The 21,609-nt window shown below is 39.1% G+C and overlaps 1 protein-coding gene across 4 annotated transcripts in view; it reads left to right on the top strand.

Moving 5' to 3' along the window:
• Nucleotides 1-21,609, top strand: part of NCOA7 (nuclear receptor coactivator 7) — an 81,557-nt gene that overhangs the window by 20,730 nt on the left and 39,218 nt on the right. For 3 of the 4 annotated variants that reach the window (XM_088053175.1, XM_005518334.3, XM_005518333.3), the window contains exon 2: nucleotides 2,118-2,249. In XM_088053175.1, the coding sequence (XP_087909301.1) occupies nucleotides 2,200-2,249 (50 nt within the window). In that variant the 5' untranslated portion in view covers nucleotides 2,118-2,199. Of the gene's footprint in view, nucleotides 1-2,117; nucleotides 2,250-14,093; nucleotides 14,114-21,609 lie in introns of those variants that run through there. The other variant, XM_088053176.1, reaches the window with a different exon arrangement.

Here is a 21,609-nt window from a genome sequence, read left to right as displayed (position 1 = left end):
ACTGGGCCTGACAGGGCTGTGGGCAGGCAGGGGTTTCTCCTGCTGGCTCCCTGAGTAGTAGTGCTCTCTTCATCTGCCAGCGTGGCGCTGGACAGTTACTTCCCTGGCTGGGGATGTTAGATCATGGGAGAGGAAGAGAATGAATGGATAGAGCATACTGCTGACTCTTGCATGGGATTAGGCAGTGAGAACAGACCTCTCTTGCCTTTGTTTATTCCGGCTGATCTTGTTTCAGTGAGATGAGGAACTCTTCCCTCTTCTCATTCCCATGGGTCCTGCTGTGGTTGTGGTCATGGGTTTAATACTGTGTTGATGCTTTGGGGTAATCAGTAGTTCTTGGTGACAGTGTGAGACTCGGCTCTGGCCTGTCAGTGCCCTCATGCCACATCACAATGTAGTGAAGGTAAGGCAGGTCAAGGGGGAAAAGTGGTTCCTCTTTCTTTCAACTCTTTCTGTAATTCACTGTAGAGGTTGTAGTTGTATACTTGGAAACACTGTAACTCTAAAGGCAGTGCAAATGAAGCCATCAGTTCTCATCCTCTGAAGCTCTAAGAACCTGCCCCAACAGGGTAGGTAGAGATGCATCAGAATTCTCAGGAAGTATGTGGTACCTTCATACAGACTGAACACCTGAGCAGGCCAGTTGTTCTGATGCTGCTGTTACACTTCTGTCATGTAGGTTTCTGTGTCCAGCTGAAGACTGCATCATGTGTTACCTTGCAGAGGTAAAATACTATTCTCTTCATAAAGCTGAAGATGTCAGATACTTGCCATTTAAAGAGTACCCATTACTGTAAAACTACCTGCTGTGTAAAAATGAAACCAGCTTGATTCTTTCTGACGCACTGGATGTATTCAAAACTAATGGGCTAGAAAAAGTGCATTTTGGAGCAGTGGGCTTCATATGCTGTGGACTAATCATCCATAAATAAGGAGGTAAAATTGTGGCAAGTATTTCTGATAGACTCTAGCATGATTTGTTATTCGGCATTTCAAGTAGATTAGTCTGTCTTTGCTGCATCATCTCTTTTGTTGACATCTGGCAGTTTGTAGCTTGTGATCTTTTAATGCAGGGAAAAATAATGGGAACTGATTAGGTCCCAGAGGATTTTTTTCTTCTTTTGCTGTGAATCATAATTTATGTGGCTTCCATTTCTTTGTTATACAGCCCATTAGACTAAATTGTTTAGTAGTAACTTCTGGTTTGAGTTTATTATGAAATGCTGATTAAAAACTTAAGTTAACTTACTTTGTGCATGTGCACAAGCCATCACAGTAAGTTAAGTGTATGTTGAAGAGGCGGAAATGATAAAACATCTTGGCAATGGTCTTGGACAGTGATGTGGCAGGTTGTTAATTATGGTAATTATAAGGCAGATTGGAAATTCTGTCCAAGTGCCTTGGTATTGCATTCTGCCAAGAGGTGATGATTTTTGTGTCAAAAACCAGTATTAGTGGTCTTCCTTTTTTTTTTTTTTTTTTTTTTTTTTTTTAACTTCTCAGATAACCTAGGTAACCTTCCCTAGTCCTAGCTATTTCAAGGTGATTACATTTCATCCGGAGAGCCAGAGGGTCCATCTTGTTTCTCCCTGTTGTCATGGTTGCTTGAACTGGTATATTGGTCACAACAGTCAAACCTTGTACAGAATGTAGACCACTCTTTCTTCCTTTACATTGTTTTAAAACTTTCAAATGTCTCACAATCTTACAGTATTTTTAGTAATTTAAAATTTAAATTCAAAGTGAGCATTGTATGTCTCACTGGTTATTCTGTTTGTGCTATGTATTTCCAAAGCTTCTCTTGATCTGCCTGAGAAACACATGAGACCTGGAAGATGTTTTGGTATAAACTTGAAAGTGATTTAATATTTCCAGAGCTTTAAAACTTGATGCTGCTCTTTGGGTTACCTGCTTTTCTTCCACTGCTGAGAAACTGGCCTGAGTGCATTTATTGGTTTGTCTCATTGTATATTAAAAGGGTACTGCACTGCAAACGTTGGTTAAAGTTTTACTTCGCTTTGTCACTGGGTCAGTTGTATTTCCACAACCTGTTGGGTTTTGTAGGTGTTGTTGACATGTTGATTTATGAACTTCCTGTTTTTAACTGTTATATGCAGGAGGACCTGCCTGGATATGAGATTCTGACGGGAAGAAGGGCATCACGCTTGGCTGCTCACCTTGCCCATTTGACTGTAAATAATGGAGACCAAGGAAGAGAAGAAGGAACGGCGACAAGGCTATTTTGCTCGGTGAGCTTACAGGGCTTATTTCAATATTGATTAAAATACAGAACTCTTTATTCTGCCTTTTTCACAAGGCTTTATGATTTTTCAAGTATGTATAAAAAATGAAACACATGCTGAAGTATGTATCCAGAATGTTTTTCCTTGCTGTATCCCTGATGTTTAAGTGGTGATTTTTTTTTCTTTTGAGTAGTAGTGGAAACTTGAATTATAATTCTGATTTGTAGTAGTAAACTGTTCTTGGGTACTCGGTTGCAAATTGCACAGCATTTGAGCTTCCAGCATCAAGTTCAGGGACAGTGTTGATGAAAACAAGCATATTTGAAACATATGTGTGTCTAGACCTGAGGTTTTTTTGATTTCAAATAAAGCACAGCTTAAATAGTATTATCTCATAGGGTAAGGCTAGCTAAGAAAGGGTAAGCTGGCTAAACCATATCATCTTGGTAAATAAACCAATGTTTTTTCAGTCCATAATTTTTATCATTTGGAATTCACGATTGGTGATTTTTAAGAAGTAAGTGACATTGCTTTCCTAAAAACTTGTCTTTGTTAATTTAGCAAGTCTCTAATCATCTCTGAGCTCTGATGTACAAGAGGAACCAAAGCTCACTTACTCTTGGGAGGGGATAGGAAATAGGTTTGTAAAACATCTTTGCCTCGAGGATGTTTCCTGTTCTGTTGAAGAGGAGAATTGTATCTTGTCTCCACTCAGTACTAGATAACTGTAGCCTTAGTGCATTGCAGACATCTAGAGGCATGCCTGTCACAACATTTATAAGCAGTGTGGGGAAAAGTTGCTGCTTCTTTATTGCTATTCAGGTTCTCTGTAATGGTGGCTAAAGACTGGAGGAAGTTTTGGTCATGTGTTAATGTCTGGTGACTTGCGTTCCATTTGGAGAAATGCATTTATGTTGATGTTGGCAGAATGTTGCAGTTTAGGATTCTGAGAAGGGGAAATGGATAATGGCACCTAAAACAGAGGATGCATTATGAAGGATAAAGCAGAAGTAGCTAAAGTGATTGTGCTAAGAAACAAGTAATTTTGTGTTAAAGAAGACTCAGGCTTTGCTGAATAAGATGCTTTATATTGAGAATGTTTTGTGTTAGTTCTAAGTGCTGTCTGCTAAACAAGTGGAAAGCTTCAAGAGGCTTTCAGGAATGTCCTTGACATTTGTATTTAATCCGCTTTCCTCTGTCATCTTGTGAGCGTTCTCTTTTAAAAATTCACAAGGACAGCATCTCTTGCATGGGCATGGGACATTGAGCAAGGTTCAAAAAGATGCAAAATCAATTTGTAGTATTAGCTGCTGTGTAACTCTGGGGAGGTTACCTGTCTCTTCCCCTCCCAGTTTGCATCTTTTTTTTTTATATAAGTTGCAGGCCCTTAAGTCCCTACTCTAAGCAAACTCGTAGATGACTTTTACAAGAATGTCCTTGTAGACCCTCAGGTCATGTGTTAATAGAAGCTAAAGTCTATCAGTAGATGTCATGCCCAGCTTTCTTTCCTGCACATTGTCTGTGTGTCCAGTCAGGGACAGGAGCAGAACTAAATTTACATTTAGCATCCTAAGTGTAGCACACTTCTTATAGTAAACAGGTGCCACAGGGTCCTACAGATGAGTGGTTTAAATGCTTTGCACAATGACCCAGATAAATATCATATGAATACCTGAAAATAACAGGCAGATTATATTTCCTTTAGTACAAAGACAGTTCCAACAATGTCCCTGTTTTTTAGAAAAAACAGTTTAAAATTTTGACTTGATGTCAAAAGTAAGATTTTGACTTGAAGTAAGATTTTGACTTGACATAGAAGTTACCAGATTCTATGCCTTACATTGGGATGCAGATAATTTAATCAGGTGCATGCTTTGGTGTTGCTGTCAGTTTGGGTTGTTTAGTGCCTTAGAATTTGTGGAAACTTGTTCTGTCCTTAAATTTAGGCACCGAGGTTTGGTAAATGCTGGCTTTTATGCAATTCTGTGCTGCTTCAAACAGGCTGCTTTACGTGCCAGCTTGGGCTCATGTTTATGGAGCTCAGAGCAACCTTAGCTGGTTCCCAACCACATTTGCCTCTGTACTTCCATTACTGGATTTTTTCCTTTATGTCTTATTACTGTTACGTTTTGTGAGTCTAAGATAAGAGTAGTATTTACAAAATCTAAATTTATGTGTAGTAAACATTCTCATGAAGCAAAGACTCTTTACCTCACCTTTAATCTTGTTGGTTTTGCATGGGATCAGATGCTCATGGGAGAAGACTTTTCTGTTTACCACGGAAGTAGCAGGAAATGGATTATTAGACTTTTTGCCAGCAGGAGGAAAATCTGTGCTTCTTGTCAGAAGGGTGGGGAAAAGGACTCCACTCAGGGCTGAGAAGAAGGATCCCTTTTGCTTATATCCTGATTATAAAGGGGGAAATGTTTATATTCAATGCTATATTGAATATAATATGGAATAAAATATTTAACATAGTCCACTATAAATGAAAATACACAAATTTTAATAGAAAATCTCCTTAATGTGAGGGAAAAGCTTATTGTATTAACAAGGTTAAAAGCACTAACTGAAAAATGGAAGAAGATGCTTTTGCTCTTAAGCTCCTGCTAATAGAAACCCAGGTTCTCTGTTGGCAGAGCCAGGGAACATGTGAACATGAGCAGCAGGACAAACAGTTCCCTCGCTGCCCTGCCAGCATCCCAAAGTGTCTGACTTCTCATCAGAAGATGGCTTTTGACCTTCAGGGTAGTGTAATCTTGGTGCCTCCTGGGCAGCTTTTGAAAGAGGTGGTGCTCAGTGAGTGGTTATGCTTGCAATTCTTGGAAGGGTTAACTTGAGAATCCCAAAATACGTGCTGAACAAACTAGCTCCTGTATTGCAAGATGAAGATGAACATGAAATTGTCTGCATCTCTGTACCCCAAATTTAGCATTGTTTACACATTTATGCTTTAAAATATTTGAAATTGCTCTGTAGAAGAGACCCACTCAGCCATCATATTTTTCCACTACAGATAGTTATGGTCCTAGTGCCTCAGTTTTCCCAGGTCTTTCTGCCTCCATGTGGCAAGTGAAGCTGAAATAAAAGCTTCCCCATCCATTTTTGCTTCTTACCAAATGTAATTTTATTCACTGTTTTTTGTGGTAAATGGCTTATTTTTGGCCTTGATTGGCAGGAAATGAAAAAAGCTATTTTTTTCAAATTAAATAGAACTTTTCGAAGAGTGATTTAGATTCTGTGTGTAGATAAAATGTTATGGCTTGTAGGAGTTAAAAAGGCAAGAAGTGAAAGTATAAGAGTAACACATGAGCATAAATTTCTCTTGCGCAATAGGTCCTTATTTAATGTTTCTCCTACTTAAAGACTATTTTGTGTAGTTAAGTTTTCTTGCCCTTTTCTCCCAACCATGTTTCTAGACTTTGCTGTTGCCTTCTGTGTCACTGGCTCATGAATGGACCAATATCTGTGCTGGTATTCAGCAAGTCTGAAAACAGATGGCACAGTGTAGTGGATGTACAGTGGTACATCTATGTATGTTGACTCTACTGTGACATTTGGTGCTCTTTATTGTGATTATGTGCCCATGAACCCAGATACAGCTTCCTATTTCCCTCTATCTGTGCATCTTCCCTCTCACAGAGAGAGAGAAAAGAGACAAGCAGAGTCTCCTTGTTTTTCCCTTGCCCATTGTATAGGCTTGAGTTCAGGGGTACTTCACCCCTTAGATGAGTAGCCATTAAAATTTCAACTGAATTTATAAATAAACTACAAAAGTGAGCGTTATGTATCACGTGGAAAGAATTGCCCTGGATATAAATTGGTAGTCTGGAAGGCCGAATGTGCACCTTGAATGTGGAATTGGTTTACATGTGCTGTTGTGTGCTACTGGATATATTTTGCATGTGCTATTATGTGATATTAGATATCTTTGGACAAGCAGTTAAAGGATATGAGAAATCATAAGGGAAGAGTTTGAACAGCTCTTTGAAAGAATGGGGAAAGGGTCTCTTTCAGGTTCAAGCTCTCTGAGTCTCAGCATTCATCACAGCAAGTTACTGAGTATGTTCCATGTGTCACAAAACTGTGTCAGGTAGCTGTCTAATGCTGTCTTAGGGAAAAGAAGTAAGTATGCTTTATTTGAAAAAATGCTTCTTTTCAGCAAGTTGACCAAAATACTTACATTAATTTTATTAATCATTATGTCTTCAACTTATGGTGACCTTAATCTCAACAATCTGTGTGGAGATGAATTGTAAAAGCCATACTTACGTTGAATGATTTCTTAATAGTTTCCAGGGGAATTATGAATTTTAGTTTTCAGTTTCTTTTTGGTCACCACTGAGAGTTGGATTTCTGAAGCCAAAAATGAATCACTTGTATTAGGGAAAATATTCTCACGGGAATTTGAGTGCTTTTGTGTTTATTGAATTCACATTGGTCCTGCTACCATCGTTCTGTTGAGAAAACTACATAAATGTCTTGGACATGCTCCGAAGGCCATCCCAGTAGGCAGAGACTCCCTCTAACTGCAGGTTACTTTTCAGAACCTGTAGCCAGTTGTATAACTTGATGCTTACCTCCTGTTTCCTTATGATGTCAATATCTAAGGGAAGTAAAGGAGTTCACAGTATGTTTTAAGTTCATTTATGTTCTTGGCTTAGATGCCTAAATTTACATCCATACAGATGAAGGTTTATACATTAAACCCACGATTTAAAGAAAATAAATGTGTTTATACTGCAGTTGTTGTTTAATTGTTACCAGCTCCAAGTTACAGCTCTTTTTCTCTTCTAATTATTTTTAGTACTTAAAAATAAAACAATTCAACAAATAGTGAACGGCTTTTCAGTCACACAGTTGGTTGTGACATAAACTTGACTTTCAGGTATTTACAACAGTTGCAACAGAAGAAATCATTGATACATAGCTACTGAGGTGTAAACAGCTGGAGTCTAGAAAGCTTAGCTAGGGAAGGCATTATATGTACTTGTCATGTTGTTATGGTTTTTCCCTGATCCTTGCTCTTGGCAGCTGCTGGAGGTAGGATGTTGGCTTTCACAAACCCTTGGTCTGACTGGCAGTGGTCATTCCCTTGGTCGGTCTTTTGAATATTGCAAACTATCAGATTTGTAAGCATCTCATTTGGACTTTTCCTATGTTCTGTTTTATTACCCTATTTAGTAATTGTGCACTTCATATTTTTTATTCCCATGGCTATTAAGACACGGTGAGATCATGTAATAAAAATGCAGTAAGCACAGAGGGACTGTGTGGGAAAAGGGCATTATTGATGGCTAGGACAGAGGAAAACCTAGGTAAGAAATATTTGCACAAAGATACTTCCTTGAGGATATCTCATGTATGTGAGACCTTTTAGTAAGTTTTTCTCTTGGTGCAGTTCTTGTTGGATGACTCATTATATCCATGTAACGCACTTCAAGAGTTGGGTGCTCCTCAGCTCACTATTCCTCCAGCAGTTACCTCCTTGCAATTGTTCTAATTCTGCTGAGCCAACGTGTTGATGTTTATTCAGGTTTCCTGTAGCACCCGTAATTTATTTTTTGCTTTTAGGAGGGAAAGTTTTCCATGCATTGTTTTTAAAACAAACCATCATAGAGATTTATCTTGGGCAGGAAGAATAGTCAAGCCGAGATCCTGGAAATGCTTAAATATTTTTTAAATGGCTCTAGGAAATACTATATCATTTCAGTTGAGCTGTACAATGAAAATATCTCAGTTCTGCTTCCAGATATATAAACATTACCTCATAATCCAGTTACTGAAACTGAATAACACTATTGCATTTTATTCACATTGTTTCAGGCAATATCATGTATGCCTAAGGGAGTCTATTTGTAAGAAAATCCTGAATATATCACTACTTCAGATTTATGGGGTACAATGGTTATTATTTGGTCTGTTATTTAGGATGTATATATGTGTGTATATGTTGATTTGCTGTGGTGGATAGCTGAAAAGAAAACAGGAAATATTTTCTGAAACGTGCAGTGTTATGATTTACCTGTGAGGTACTTATGCTTGAGGAATTTCAGTGTTTTTAGCAGACTTTCTGTCTTCTATGCTGTAGGTCAATATTTTTGCTGCCCTTTGCAACTAGTGTAAGATGTTGCAAAATAAAAGGAAGATGTGTCATAGTGTAAGATGTTGAAAAATGTCTGGAATTTCACAGGCAGCATCACTGGGATCTGTTGGGTGAAGCTTTGGGAGGCTGGTCAGGTCCTTCAGGTGCTTGAGAGACAAACTTTTCAGTGTGTAGATATAAGTATGTATATAGATATATATATGTATAAAGCTTTCTTTTTATCATAGGTGTAAATCTGGAGAATGAGAGTTGGGAGGGAAATTGAACCTGCTTTTTCTGAAGTGTTGCCTGGGAAAACAACACTGAACAGCTGTTTATCTTGGGAACTGTTTCCTCATCTCACATTGGAGTTGCTTTCTCAGTTCTGAGATTTCTGTGTTAGCAGTCTTGTAATTCTGTGATGCAGGATAGAATTCAGCAAAAGAGCATAAATCACCATTTTCTGTTTAGTCTTTAAATCACAGAATTATCCCCAATGTGAGTGTTTCCTGTGGGAAACATAAACAAGATAGTGGTTTCTGTAGTCTTGGTTCTTTCCAGTGCTTTCATCCTCAAGAGTAGTGGAGTCATTTAGGATTGAAGAATTTTGTTACCGGTAACAGAATTAGTGAAAGTATTTAATGGGGCCCTGAGGCTTTCCTCAGGCTTCTTTAAGAATTTCCAGTACCAGAAATGCTGTTTATGAGGATACACAAAGCTTGTGTAAGACAGGAAGCATGGTTAACCTCATCACCCATTCACTTCCCCTGCATGTGAAGTGAGACTTGGGTAACAGTGTGGCCTCTCTATGAAGAGGATTTTTTTAGGATAGGGAAGAAAGGTGGAGTTTTGTGATGTTCTTGTTTTCTTTGAGAGCTGTATTGCAGATTAGGCAGAGAAAAGAGTTTAGTTATTCTAATCACAATTTTTAATCTTGCAAGATTCTTGTGAGGTTGTGTTGTTAAACAGAAGCATGCAATGACCTTAAATTTGCTTTTCCCAAAGGGACCTTTGGGTGTCTCTTACCAGCCTTTAAAAAGAAACTTACTTAGCCTTCTTTATAGAACATAAATAGTTACACTATGAGCCTTTTGCTGTAGATATTTGTACAGTTTTCTTAAGAGCTGCTGTTAATATAGTTGCAATGTAATTTGTCTTTCTCTTCTTCCCTTCCCCACAGCCTACAGCTGGGAATTCTGGGCACTGAGGGGTGTTCTGGATGTTCCTGGCAGGCCATACCATTTACCTTTTTGCTCTTGGAGGGATTTAAAGACATATCTTAAAAACTTTAAAATTTGTAGGCTTCACAAGGTGGCCTTCTGGATAGGTGAGAAACAGACTTCTTACTGTATTTGATATAATTACATTTTTAAATTGCACTGGTTCTGTAGTGTCTGCAGATACGGTCTTGTCCTTTCAGTCCCCTAGCCTGTGTTCTCTTCTGCTTTATGTATCTACTGCATAAAATTCTGCTTAACCTCAATGAACTGTTTTAAAATTAAGTCTAGCTTAAACAGTGGTGGAAATGTAGCATAATACTTGGCAGAAGTGTGGTTACATTTAAATTTAGATTTTAGATTACATTTACATTTAGATTTTAAAGTGATGTTGTGTAAGATGCTACTAAAAGGAGGTGGTCACACTCAGCCTTCTGGTTTTGCCATGTCTCTTATGGATGACAGAGCTGTCATCACTGAGCTGCTCCAGCATGAAGGTGCCTTCCAGAAGCAGCCACCTAAAGAGGTGCCTAATGGTAACTGACTTCTTAGTGGTGCTGTTAATCATCTTCTGCTCATGCTCTGAGAAACAGCAACTCTTACCTCCTTTTGGCAGCACTTCTGGTCAGGTCTCCTGTGCTTTGTACCATGGGTAGTAGGGAGTGGGCTGTATGGAATTTTGAGAAGGAGAATAGTCAGCATTGTGAGCTATGTTAGAGCTTGCTGGATTGAAGAAAACACAAGTTGATAAGAAGCTAGACATGCACCCTTAAGGAAGGTGGTTCTGGCTCACAAATAAAATTGCCTGCCTACTGCTTGCTTTTGCCTGTATGGTTTTGGTGTGTGCCATGCTACATTGTGTAGTCTTATTTCTGGTAAGGGTGATGTATGTTTAAGGGGAAAGGTATAAGTGATACCTGCAGGAACATGCTTTTGGAAAGGGGCGGTTTTCCCCCTCTGAGAGATTGGAAAGCACTATATAGCTAACCACAAGGGAATTCTGTTGGTGAGAGGAAATACTGTGGGTCCTCTGTGGGTACACTGAATACCTGTCTGCTTGCACTGTATCTGAACTATTAGTTGCATGTTCTGCAGTTTTTGCTGCATGCCTCTAGGCATTGGGCTCCCCACTCTTGCCTCCCCAAGGAAATGAACCTTTTTGTCTCCGCGCTGGGGCTTTGAACAGGGTAAGAGGCTGTGTAGATATTCCTGTTGGCCTTAGGTTCCCCATGGTAAACTCTCATGCCCTCAGTGTTAATCCAGCTTCCAGACTGTGTGTGGAAGGGATTTCTTCCACCCCACTCTGTGCCTGACAATCTGATTATGCGGAGGTGAGTTGTTAAGTGTAAGTTTTTGGTGGTTTTTTTCTGTCCTACTCTGTAGTCTGAGCAAGGAGAGTTCCCTAGGATCATCTGAAATTTGAAGATGTATGTTACTTAGGCTTTAAGTCTCTCACGCTATTCTGCTGGTATCTGTGGGATTCCTCCTGTTGATTTATGTGAGAAAATCCCAAGGAGAGCAGCAGGAGTGGTTAGGAATTTGGGGAGGAGGGAGATAATTGTCCTTATGCTGGAAAACCTTTGTAATGTAAATGAGCCATAAATCAGCTCTCTGGGTGTCTTAATACACTGAGTATTTTCCTGTGAGACAGCAGTTTCTGGCACAGAGAACTTGTCTTGTATAACACTTAATTGTACTGCTAATAACTTCAGGCTTTTGCTACTATTTTTCTGGACTGGCTATTTTTATTTCAGTAGGTGTAAGCCTAACAGCTAGCCAATCACTGGTAAGCTTAGTTTAAATTATATTATGGTTTCGGCATAACAGTACATTTCTGTCATGGATTTTTGCTTTCAGTAATGCTTCTATAAATAAATGTCTTGAAGGTGTTAATCACATGTTTCAATCAGACAATCTTTAAAAGTCAAATCTTCTCAAGCAGAAGATTTATCTGTATGTTCACTATCTGTTAGTGAGCTAAACGTTAAAAAGATGATGCTGCTCTTTCCACCTGGACCACAGCAGGTGCTGCATGTAGCAGTTCTGCTTGTCTGAGGCTGGGAAGGATTTTTTGTTGTTCCAGAGATGTTCTGTGTTATAAATACTGCCAAAAAAAAAAAAAAAAAATATATATATATATATATATGTATAAATTTTTATTTTTTTTTTGGCAATCCTAAACTACAGCATATGACTCTGGTCCCATGGACAGATGCATTTGAGCAATTTTATGCATGTGAAAAACCATACTGTTAGGTGTTACAGAACAGTGAAAGCTGCTTGTAGGAGCTGAGGTGTCCAGGCGTGAGTGGTGGGAGCAGGTCCAAAGCACTATGGCTGCAGGGAGAAGTGCCAGAGCATCAGAGGGGAGGGGAAGCTAGCAGCTCCCTACCCACCTGCCATGGCAGGGGTAGGACCCAGCATGCCAGGAGGCTTTCATTCCCATCCCAGAACATTGGAATGGAACAGTAGGCAAAATGGCAGGCAGCAGGACAGAATGTCACAGAGCAACTTCCTTATCTGGCTTGGGCTAGCTGGATTTGGTAGGAGCTTGTTATCCTTGAAAGTACCAGGAGGCTGAAGATAGCTCCTGGCCTGCTTCTCCACCCTCCTGTTCTGCATCTGCAGGGAGGAGGCAGCAGCACTCAGCCTCCTGCGTGTGCTGCAGCCTGGGGGCTGCTGCAAGGAGCGAGGCCGCTTGGTGTTAAGCGGAAGGGCTGCCTTACAGGATTAAATTTGGGAGCACTGTAACTTCATGGTTTCATCACCTTATTATTTTAGTTCAGCTACTGCCTCATGTGCAATGAGACCTCATGGACTTGCAGAGTCCAGAGAACATGGAGATTGAGCAGAGCCTCTTGTGTCTTCCCATCTTCCATCACACTGACAGAGGGCAAGATTTACTTTTCGCTTTTTCATTTTCCCTGAAGCAATTGCTTCTCTCCCTTCCAGCCATATACATTTTGATTGTAGGTTAAAAGTTTCAGCTGAAGTGAAAATGAAAAAATGCGAACTATTCTTCAGGCAAAAATAAATGCATAAATAATATAATACTTGATATAAAACCAACAGAGGGGTTTTAAGATATATTAATTAGTATACATTTTATCTCTTATGAATGTAATTGAGGACTACTGCACTACTGTAATGGTATGGCTGCTGGAAAATATTAGACAATGTCAAATTCTTATTTTAAGGTATATGCTTGCTAGAAGTTGTAGCTGCCTGCCATGTGACTGTCCCATGCAGACAAGCTTTCCCTGCCTTGTCATCTTTATACCTGTGGCTAATGGTCTTTTCACTACAGTATTAAAAAAGTGGTGCCATATTATTTTGTATAGAAGATGATGCAGACACCTGTTCTGGGTGTAGATTGATCATGATTCTCACTTATGAAAGATCGTTTCTATGAGACAGTATCAGCCATTATTCTAAACACTGAAACAACAGATTCCTTTTTTTCCCCTCATGTCAGGATGGCTGTGTGTCTTTTCAGAGCTTTAATCCATGTAACAAAATCTTAAGTGCACCTGGACATTTCTTCTGTGCTGCATGCCAGTTCATGGGAAATCTGTTCAGGAAAGCCATTAAACTGCCCAAAATAGGTTGCAAGTTGTTTGAGGACAGTGAATAGAAACACAGAAATGAGATAGGCAGTTGGTTGGTTGAGATTTGTTTTTAGCAATTACTCTGAAATACTTGAAATAAAACCTTTTTTTTTTACTCATGTTGCTGTGCTTTTTGCTGTAAATTTTTTACTGAATAGCTAAGTTTTCAACCTATTTGTAGGCCTGTGTGCAGTATCTCTTATCCTGTGATCTCCAGCTGTTGCTAACAGAATCATTGAGAAATATGTGGTGACATTTGGATAATTTTGGTGTTATTATAAAAGTTACCATTTATTGGCTTTCTTTTTAGTGCCTTTTTTTAAAAGAAAAAAAAAACTTTGATCTTGTATATTAATAATACAATTTTATTATTTATTACTAATTATTATTTATTATTAAAAATTTTTTCTTTTTTTTTTTTTTTAACTACTTTTGTTTACAGCTGTATTAAATTGCTAGATTGGTACAGTGATGAAGAGCACCTCAACATTTAAATGGTAATTTGCAAAGTAACTTTCTTAGGAAGAGCAAAGGCTAATGCAAAGGCAGGTGCTTTAAATCCAAGTCCCCTCCCTCTCTAAGATATCTCTGTTATTAGTCAGTTAAATAAAGAAACTGTTGAATTTTTGACTTTACTTTGGTCTCTTGACTTCTCAACCATAGCCAATTCTGGATCACCCCAACTCTTTTGGTGAGCAAACACTGACAGGTGAACTTCACTTACCGAGTTGTGTCAACTTACTCAGCATTAAGATCTTTTTTACTGAGAAAGCAACGCTTTCCTCTCTCTCTGCTGCTGTTGGATGGAGAAGCAGAGTCACTGTTTCCTTTTTGCAGCAGGGGAAGCTGCCCATCTTGCAGCCCTTGGGAGTGCCAATGTTTATGAGAATTTCCCATCATCACCTTTTCTGGATAAATGGGAAGAATCTGCCATGACCACTTCAGTGCTCCTGTCCAGAGGTCTGTTGGGCCTGTTGTTGGGTGTGGTGTGTGCCTGGTTTGGCTTCCCGGCATTCTCTTTTCACTGATCTCAAGTTATGTAATAGAGAACAACCAAGGCTGTTGCTTGACAAGCCCTACTATCTCAGTAAAGTGCCTGCTTGGAGGAGCAGTCTTGCCTCTGCTTATGACCTTCTCCTTTTGTGTTGACACCAATGGTAGCACAGCCAAGTGGGATCTAATGGGGGAGTGAATTTTGAAAATTTAATTTTAATTTTTTAATTTAAATTAATTTAAATTTTATCTTGAAATCCAATTTTGAAAAAATTAATTCATATATTGGTATTTTTGCTGGGTTACCTTTAACCTACATAGTTTCCCAGATCTGGTCCCTGTGCAGCTGCAAAAAATGGGTTTGTGCAAGAATGGGGACAGCTCCTGGGGCCAGAATCATGGTGAGCAGAGAGAGAAGCACTTCAGAAGTGGCTTAAAGGTGCTTCTTTGAGCTACAGGCTTTGAGACAAATCTCCTTTCCCTCGAACAGCATCCTGCTCTGGAGGTTTGCTGTGCTTTTTGCCTCATTACTGTTGCACTCACCATTCTTGATTTCTGCTGGGGGCCAGGCACAGATGCTCAAGAATGAGGGGAGTGGCAATAAAAAAGGGAGTGCATGTAGGTATCCTTTAAGAGTCTGCCCACATGTGTACAGTCTTCTAACAGTTTGCCATGTAGATTCCTTCTGAGAAAACAAACAAACAAACCCCTAAAACCAAAACAAATGAAACAAACCACCAAAACTGAAAGACTGTGTCCCTGTCACTGTGTTCTCCATGGCCCTGCCATGATGAATTTTTGTATTTGCTCTTTGTACCTTTTTATATCTTTGGCAAAGATATAAAAAAAGCATGCCTAAGCTGTTTATTTTTATCTGCATTTTACTTTTATCTGAATTTTTGAAAGAATTTAATTTAGTATCTTTAGTACTTCTCATATGAGAAATACTAAGATAGCACTCCTTGAACTTTTTGTCCTGGAGGTGGGTTCCAGCTACATTACTGCTGCATGGTGTGTGGCACATTGCCTGTGAGCTTTGCTTTAAATGACCATTGATTTTCACCTACTGTTTTATTGCTTCCTTGCTAATGTTTATTGCCATTTGAGTGACTGAGCACTAAATTTCTTTCTGACTGTTTTCAGTCAGTTTAATCAATACTAAAACTGCTTTCTGTTTTTGGGAAATTTTGTTACATAGGTGATCTGAGAAAGTGGGTATGGAGCAACCACGGTATGGAGCAGCGCACATCCCCCAGAGCTTTCCATGTACCCTGTTGTTGTCTTCAGGGTTGTTCTCAATTCTTGCATGTTTCCATATGTTAATTGAATATTAATTTTAAAGGACCTTCCTCTTTTTTCATGGAATTTGAGTTTTATGGAAAGTGTTTGGTTGAGGCAGGGAGTGAGGAGTTTATCAAAGTTTTGGAGAAATGTGAGATGTGTGTCAGCCAGCCTTATGAGCTTATTGTCTTGGTCAAAATAAAAAGGTTTTACAATGGTGTGACTCCTTCTGTGCAGCTTCTCCATAACATCTTCCTGTGCTGTGTAACTGTAGTTCCCTTTTTCTTGCAGTTTCACTCAGCTGCTATGGAGGGGAGTGGTGGCTGGAGGGGCTGGCATGAAGTGGGAGAGGATGGCTGGGAGCCAGCACTGTCTGGAGATGACAGGGCAGGGCCATCCTCCCTTGCCAGGGCTTCAGTGCAGGGTGAATGTCATGTTGAGCCACTTTAAGAAGAATTCCTGGCCTGTGTTTGGGGTGATGAATGAACACCACAATAGGAGAGAGTATCTGGCATTGTCAGCAGGGGAAAGCAGGAGAAGCATGATGGGAGTGTGTTAAGAATCAAGTTGGTATTTGTGACAAAATCATTCTGTGGTGCTGCTCTGATTGAATAAGCCTATTAAGTGAACTTCTGGCAAAGTTAAAGGAATCATCCAAAGGGAAAGATTTCTCCATTTTGCCTTCTGCCTAAGGCTGTTCTTTGACAGCTTGCAGTAACTAAGGTTGTAAGGGAGAGAATCATGTCTAAAGCAAGCAAAATAGCTTTCCAGAATCCTTTTCCTATGGAAAAGATTTTATTAAATTGTTGCCATAGCAATGGAGTGCTGAATGCATCATAAACTTTTTTGCTGAGTAAACACAAAAGATGGGGATACTTTTGTCTTTGACAATGGCAAGTTTGTTTAAGGTGTCTGGGAGCACTGTAGTCTTAAATTTAGGAAAATAAAAACTTTATGACAGCTCAAAGCCCTCTTGAGTTTTACTCAGGGAAACGGGGATTATTCCCACCCCCTAAGTAAACATAAAAGATGTTAGATGGGATATTTAAAATTCTCTGATCTAAGTCAGAAAACTGGGGAGGGGAGATTAACATATTTTACTTAATCTTAGAACTCATTTTATCAGAAAATATAGTGTCTTTAAAATTCTTGAACAACTGTACTACAAATGCTTTTCTTCACATTACAGATGATGAAGCAGATGTAGTGACTTGGTGTTTAAGCTAATGGCAGTACTAGGAAGAAAACAGACATACCCTGGGCTGTCAGGACAGCACTTCACTCTCTGAAACATGCCAGCTTTCTTGAGCATTGTTACTGGCTGACCATCTGTGAAGTGTGGTGCTGGTACTCATTGTCAATCAGTAACAGGAGTTCCAGTAAAAGTGGAAATTTCCAGCTTTGACCTGTGCTGCTAATATCAGAGCTTCCAGGAGTTGTTTTTTGTCCTTTGGAGTGAGCAGGTTATGGACACTTTTACTGTAATGGAACCACTCGGTTATCCTTGATAACTTTTTCAGATTTTTTTTTCCAATAATTTTTTCCTCCCTGTGGTTAGTTCTTTAAATATCTGGCAAAAGATGTATTCTCTCCCTTAAATTTGCCTTAATAGTCTGTTTTAATAGTAAACATACAGCCTTGTGGCTTGCTTGTTTCCAAAACAGGACATGTGCCAGCCTGAAATGGCTGGTGTTCCATGGAGTGTGCTGCCTTGTGGGGTGGATGCTGTTCACTTGTAGGAAGATTTCTGAGGGTGAAATGGCTTTGTATTTGTTTCTGTGCTGAAGTGAACGTAGGCGCACTGGGGAGGTCTGGGTAAAGTGTTATGGTCTGGTAAGCAGTCTGACTTCCTTTGGCTTTGCAAGCAGCAGTGATTTATTTTGTCTGAGATTTGCTTATTCTTCATGTTCCATCGGAAGGGATGAGAGCACAACCATGCCAGGAGCTGGCTGAGTTGTGCTGGCTCTGAGCTGGATGAAGGGGAGAGAGGTGATCTGTGCAGGCTGGGAGAGAATGGCTGATTAAAATCAGAGCAATGGGTGCCTAATGGAGATTTTTACTGTAAGATTTCTGTAGGTAAATATGGGGGATTTTTTGGCATGAACTTCATTTATTTAGGTCTTCCAGATGGGTGGAGAAAGGCATGGAGGGTAGAAAGAATCTAGTATATATTATAATCAGTGCAGAGATTTAAATTAAGATTAAAATGATTAATTCTGAAGTAAATAACTGGGCGCATATCATTTTTATATAAAGGAATCTTAATGAGAGCTAAACAGATAAGGTGTTTAAAGTGTTTTGAAGGTTTTTTTTTAATCTCATTGTATATATATGCATAAATAGATTAAAAAAAACCATGGTATTTGAAGGTCATGATCTGTTTGTGCTCTGCAGGATGTTAAGATGATTGTATGCCAGGTATCAAGGCACATTTTAGAGGATACACATTGTGGAAGATTTCCAAAAAGGAAAACTTCAGCTTGTCAGCTGAAAGATAAAAAAGATTTCCCTTCTCGCTTCTTTTGTTTATATTTTTGAGGGCCACTTTATTGGATGCTTTTGTTTCTAAAGCAAGAGTTGTACATGTTCTATAATCTTTATTAATCTAATAAATCATTAAAAAATATGCCTTACTATCACAAGAGTTTTTTAGAACATCCTATGATATGGACCTACTGCCCTTTGAATGTAATATTTTGTAGTGAATGAGATAGTATTGAATTGTCTCTTAGACACTTCTATTAGATAAATGTTAAGCAAAACAAAACAAAGTTTCTAGGAAAAAAGTTGCTGTCAGATTTCCATGTTTTTATTGTCTCGGTGTCAGAGTTGCTTTACTGGTTGCTTGTAGTCTCTTGTAGAAGTTGGGCAGATAATATCACCCCTCTTTTCTCTGAGCAGTTTTGGTTTTACCCTAACCAACCACCTTGTAAGTGTAATGGGAAATTCAGGCTGTTTTATTGTAAAAACTAGTTATTTGCCTTTCATAGGCAGTCAAATGGAGTTGGGTCTGGAAGATGAAGTAGGACATTTCTTAGAATCTTTCCTAGCTCTTTTCCTCTAAGTCAGTGCCCAAGGTAGTAAACAATCAGTTGCAATTAATTTAAGTAAGCACTGCTAACCTTGCATTTTACCTGCCTCCTGTGAGAATGTCCATTTCAGATCATTAGTCTTTATTAAATTAAATTGTCTTTGTATTGCAGTACGTTTTGCTTTTGCTGGTAAACTTTTTATTTGGGCAGACTTAGAAAATGGCTTACTGATTGTTGCTCAGAAAGCACTTGAGGGGCTGGAAGAGAATCCCTCTGTATAAACTCAGAAGAAATGTTTTGCCTGTCAGAATCAATTGGCTTGAAAAATGTTATCTGGTGTCTAAATGAAATTACAGATATGTAAGATTTTCTTCATAAACAGGAGTGTTTTTACAGGTAAAGATGTCTGTTTATCCTGCCCTCCCTGGTTTTTTCTCCCCCAGCAACTTTCTTAGTGGAAAGCAACATATCCATCAACTGATACTCAAAACCAAGCATTTTCTGCAGCAACACTATGAATTCACTTTATGCATCTTGTTTTGCCTGAAAGGCTGCTTTAATTGCAGAACATGACGCTGATCAAATTGAGGGGTTTAATTTTTTGTTGTTCAGCTCCCTTTTACTTTCATAACTATTTAACATGCAAAACTAAATGTTGGATTTGTTCTCCTTAGAAACTGAACAAACCGACTCAAAATCCTCCAAAGTAGTTGAAAAAATAAATAATTCAAAAAATTGTGTTCTTAAAACCATTGTCCATAGCAGCTCTTGTCACGAAGGGAAATACCTGAGAGCTGGGAGAAGAGTAGATTAGACTTTCAGCCCCCACCTTCTTTAGGGGATGACAGGTTTGAAATCTGAGAAGGACTGGCAGCTTGTGTGGGATATACAGATCAGTGTGTCCAGTCTATACAGGTCAGAGAAAAGGGTGAGTGGAGGCTGAAGGAGGTACCTCAAGGGGATGGGGTTTAAGATGCAGTGAGCTCTCCAGCTGTGCTCTTCATAGCACAGTCTCTGCTGCACTCTACCAGTGTGCATTAATAATGAATTGTCTCATGTATACAGGGCTTTGCTTTACTTAGAGTGTGCATAATGTCAAAAAGCATGGTAGGTTTGAGGCTGCCATTATGGCTTTAAATGTTGTTGAAGGCTTGTTTTGGTTCCTTGGGATATTACAGGCAAGGCTTTTCAGGAGTGGTGAATTGGAGGGGTTTGGGTAATTTTTACCAGGCTTTAGAAAACTCTGGAAGAAGCCTCTTACAAGCAGAGATCATAACTCTAGACAGAGTTGCAGTTACTCTGAGTCCTGTCTGGAATGTCATGGATACTTGGTCTTAATTTAGTCTTTTTTACTATGCCAGGATTAGCATTTTTGGAGTTGGATGGTCATGGCCTTGAAACAGAGCAGTGGGCAGGAGCTTGGCACCATTTGAAAATTTGATGCCGGCCATGGGGATGGAATAGAAAATATGGAGTGCCCAGATTGTTGATCACTTGTACCTGAAAGATGCTGGTGGCACTGTCCATTCACAGAAGCAGCAGCAGCTGTGTGTTGGGAATGCTGTACATTGTGTAATGAGCCCCCAGTGTGCTGTAGTAGTGGGAATGCAGCAAGATAAAACGCTGAAGACAAGAACCAGTCACTTGCATTGCAGTCAGTTCAGACTCTCCTTTCTGCTTTTGTTTTTTCAATCACTAATGGACCAGTTCTGTTTTAGCTCTTTGTTCTGAAAGTTGCCAGGGGCATCTTTGAAAACTCCAGTTCAAATGAGAATGTTTTAAGGAAAGTACAGAAACTGTTCATGTTGTCACAAGGACTGTTGACCTCTAGAGAAGTTTTTCTTTTCTTTTTTTTCCCCCTGCCAAAAAGGGTTCTGTGTTTCCATTAGTGGCTCTTTTGTTGTTTTGAGATACTACATTCATACTACAGAAAGCTTACTTAACAGAGTTTGTGATCAAAACAAATACTGTGAATCTGAAGACAGAAGTCTCTGATACAGTGTGAGTAGAAATGGGGTGCCAATGGATGCTTGCTACTTCTCATCTACTGAGGCAGATGATTTGGGTATCCTGTGATATGCACACACACACAGGAAGGGCATTGAATCGCTGGAGCCAAAAGTTGGGAATGTGGCTCATTTAGAAGCCTGGAATCGGGTATAACCGTGGTAGGAATATGCCATTTCAGTGTAGAGGGCTGCTTTGCCAAGATTTACACTAGAGCTAAATATACGCATTGTGCATGCAAAGTGTTTGTAATGTTCTGTGATTGCTACAGCAGCCTTTCATAAGGGCTGTGGCTTATTAGTTAAAAATAGGCCTCCTTTGCATATGCAGATTTTCATTAATCTAGTTTAACACTCAGTCAGTTTAAACATTTCATTTGTTATATAGATGTAGTCACTTTTATAAATCCCTGTATGATGTTTTCATATGTAGTTAGGACTGAATCCATAATTTTCATATGCAGTAACTGTTTCTTGCTGGGTAGAGCACGAGCTTCTACTACTACTTGTCTTACAGATCTGTGGGTTTGAATGAGTGGGGAACCACAGCATCCTCACTGGGTTGGCTGCAGAATGTGAATCTTCCTATTTTGGGAAGCATTAAAGAAATATGTATACATACATGTGTGATAGACACAGTTTGTAAGACTGTATTTTGAAGTGTTTCGCTGGAAAGTGTTGGTCACATGTAGTCTGAGAAACTGACCCTTCTGAGTCTAAATGTTTTAAATTTGGAACTGGTTTTAATATTTTAATTTTTAAAAAAGGTGTGTAGCCTGGAACATCTTTCTAAAATTTTCAGTTGCTCTGTGTATTTATTTTTATGTTGTAGTCTAGAAGAATACATGAAAAGCATATAAACATAAGTGGTGGAAGAAGGAATCTCTGAAATTTCCTGCATTATATTAATAACTTAATACATTAAGTTTTCACTTATGTAAGCTACTGCTGTGAGCTCATGTAACCTTTTCCCATTTGTCGTGACTCACTGTATTTCCTATGCGTAATTCTTCCTGTGCACAAAACAAAGGTTTTGGCATCAACAAGATAAATATACTACTCACTCCCTTAGGTACCTTGTAACCAATAAGTTAATGTACTGAAGAGAGGACCATTAGATAGATTAGTTTTTCACTTTGTATTG

The sequence above is a fragment of the Pseudopodoces humilis genome, chromosome 3 (assembly GCF_049639895.1).
Source record: "Pseudopodoces humilis isolate 2021_Gansu_Grassland_sample_001 chromosome 3, ASM4963989v1, whole genome shotgun sequence".
NCBI lineage: Eukaryota > Metazoa > Chordata > Aves > Passeriformes > Paridae > Pseudopodoces > Pseudopodoces humilis.
Note: the sequence above shows the minus strand (reverse complement) of the source record. Positions and strands in the feature narration are given on the sequence as shown.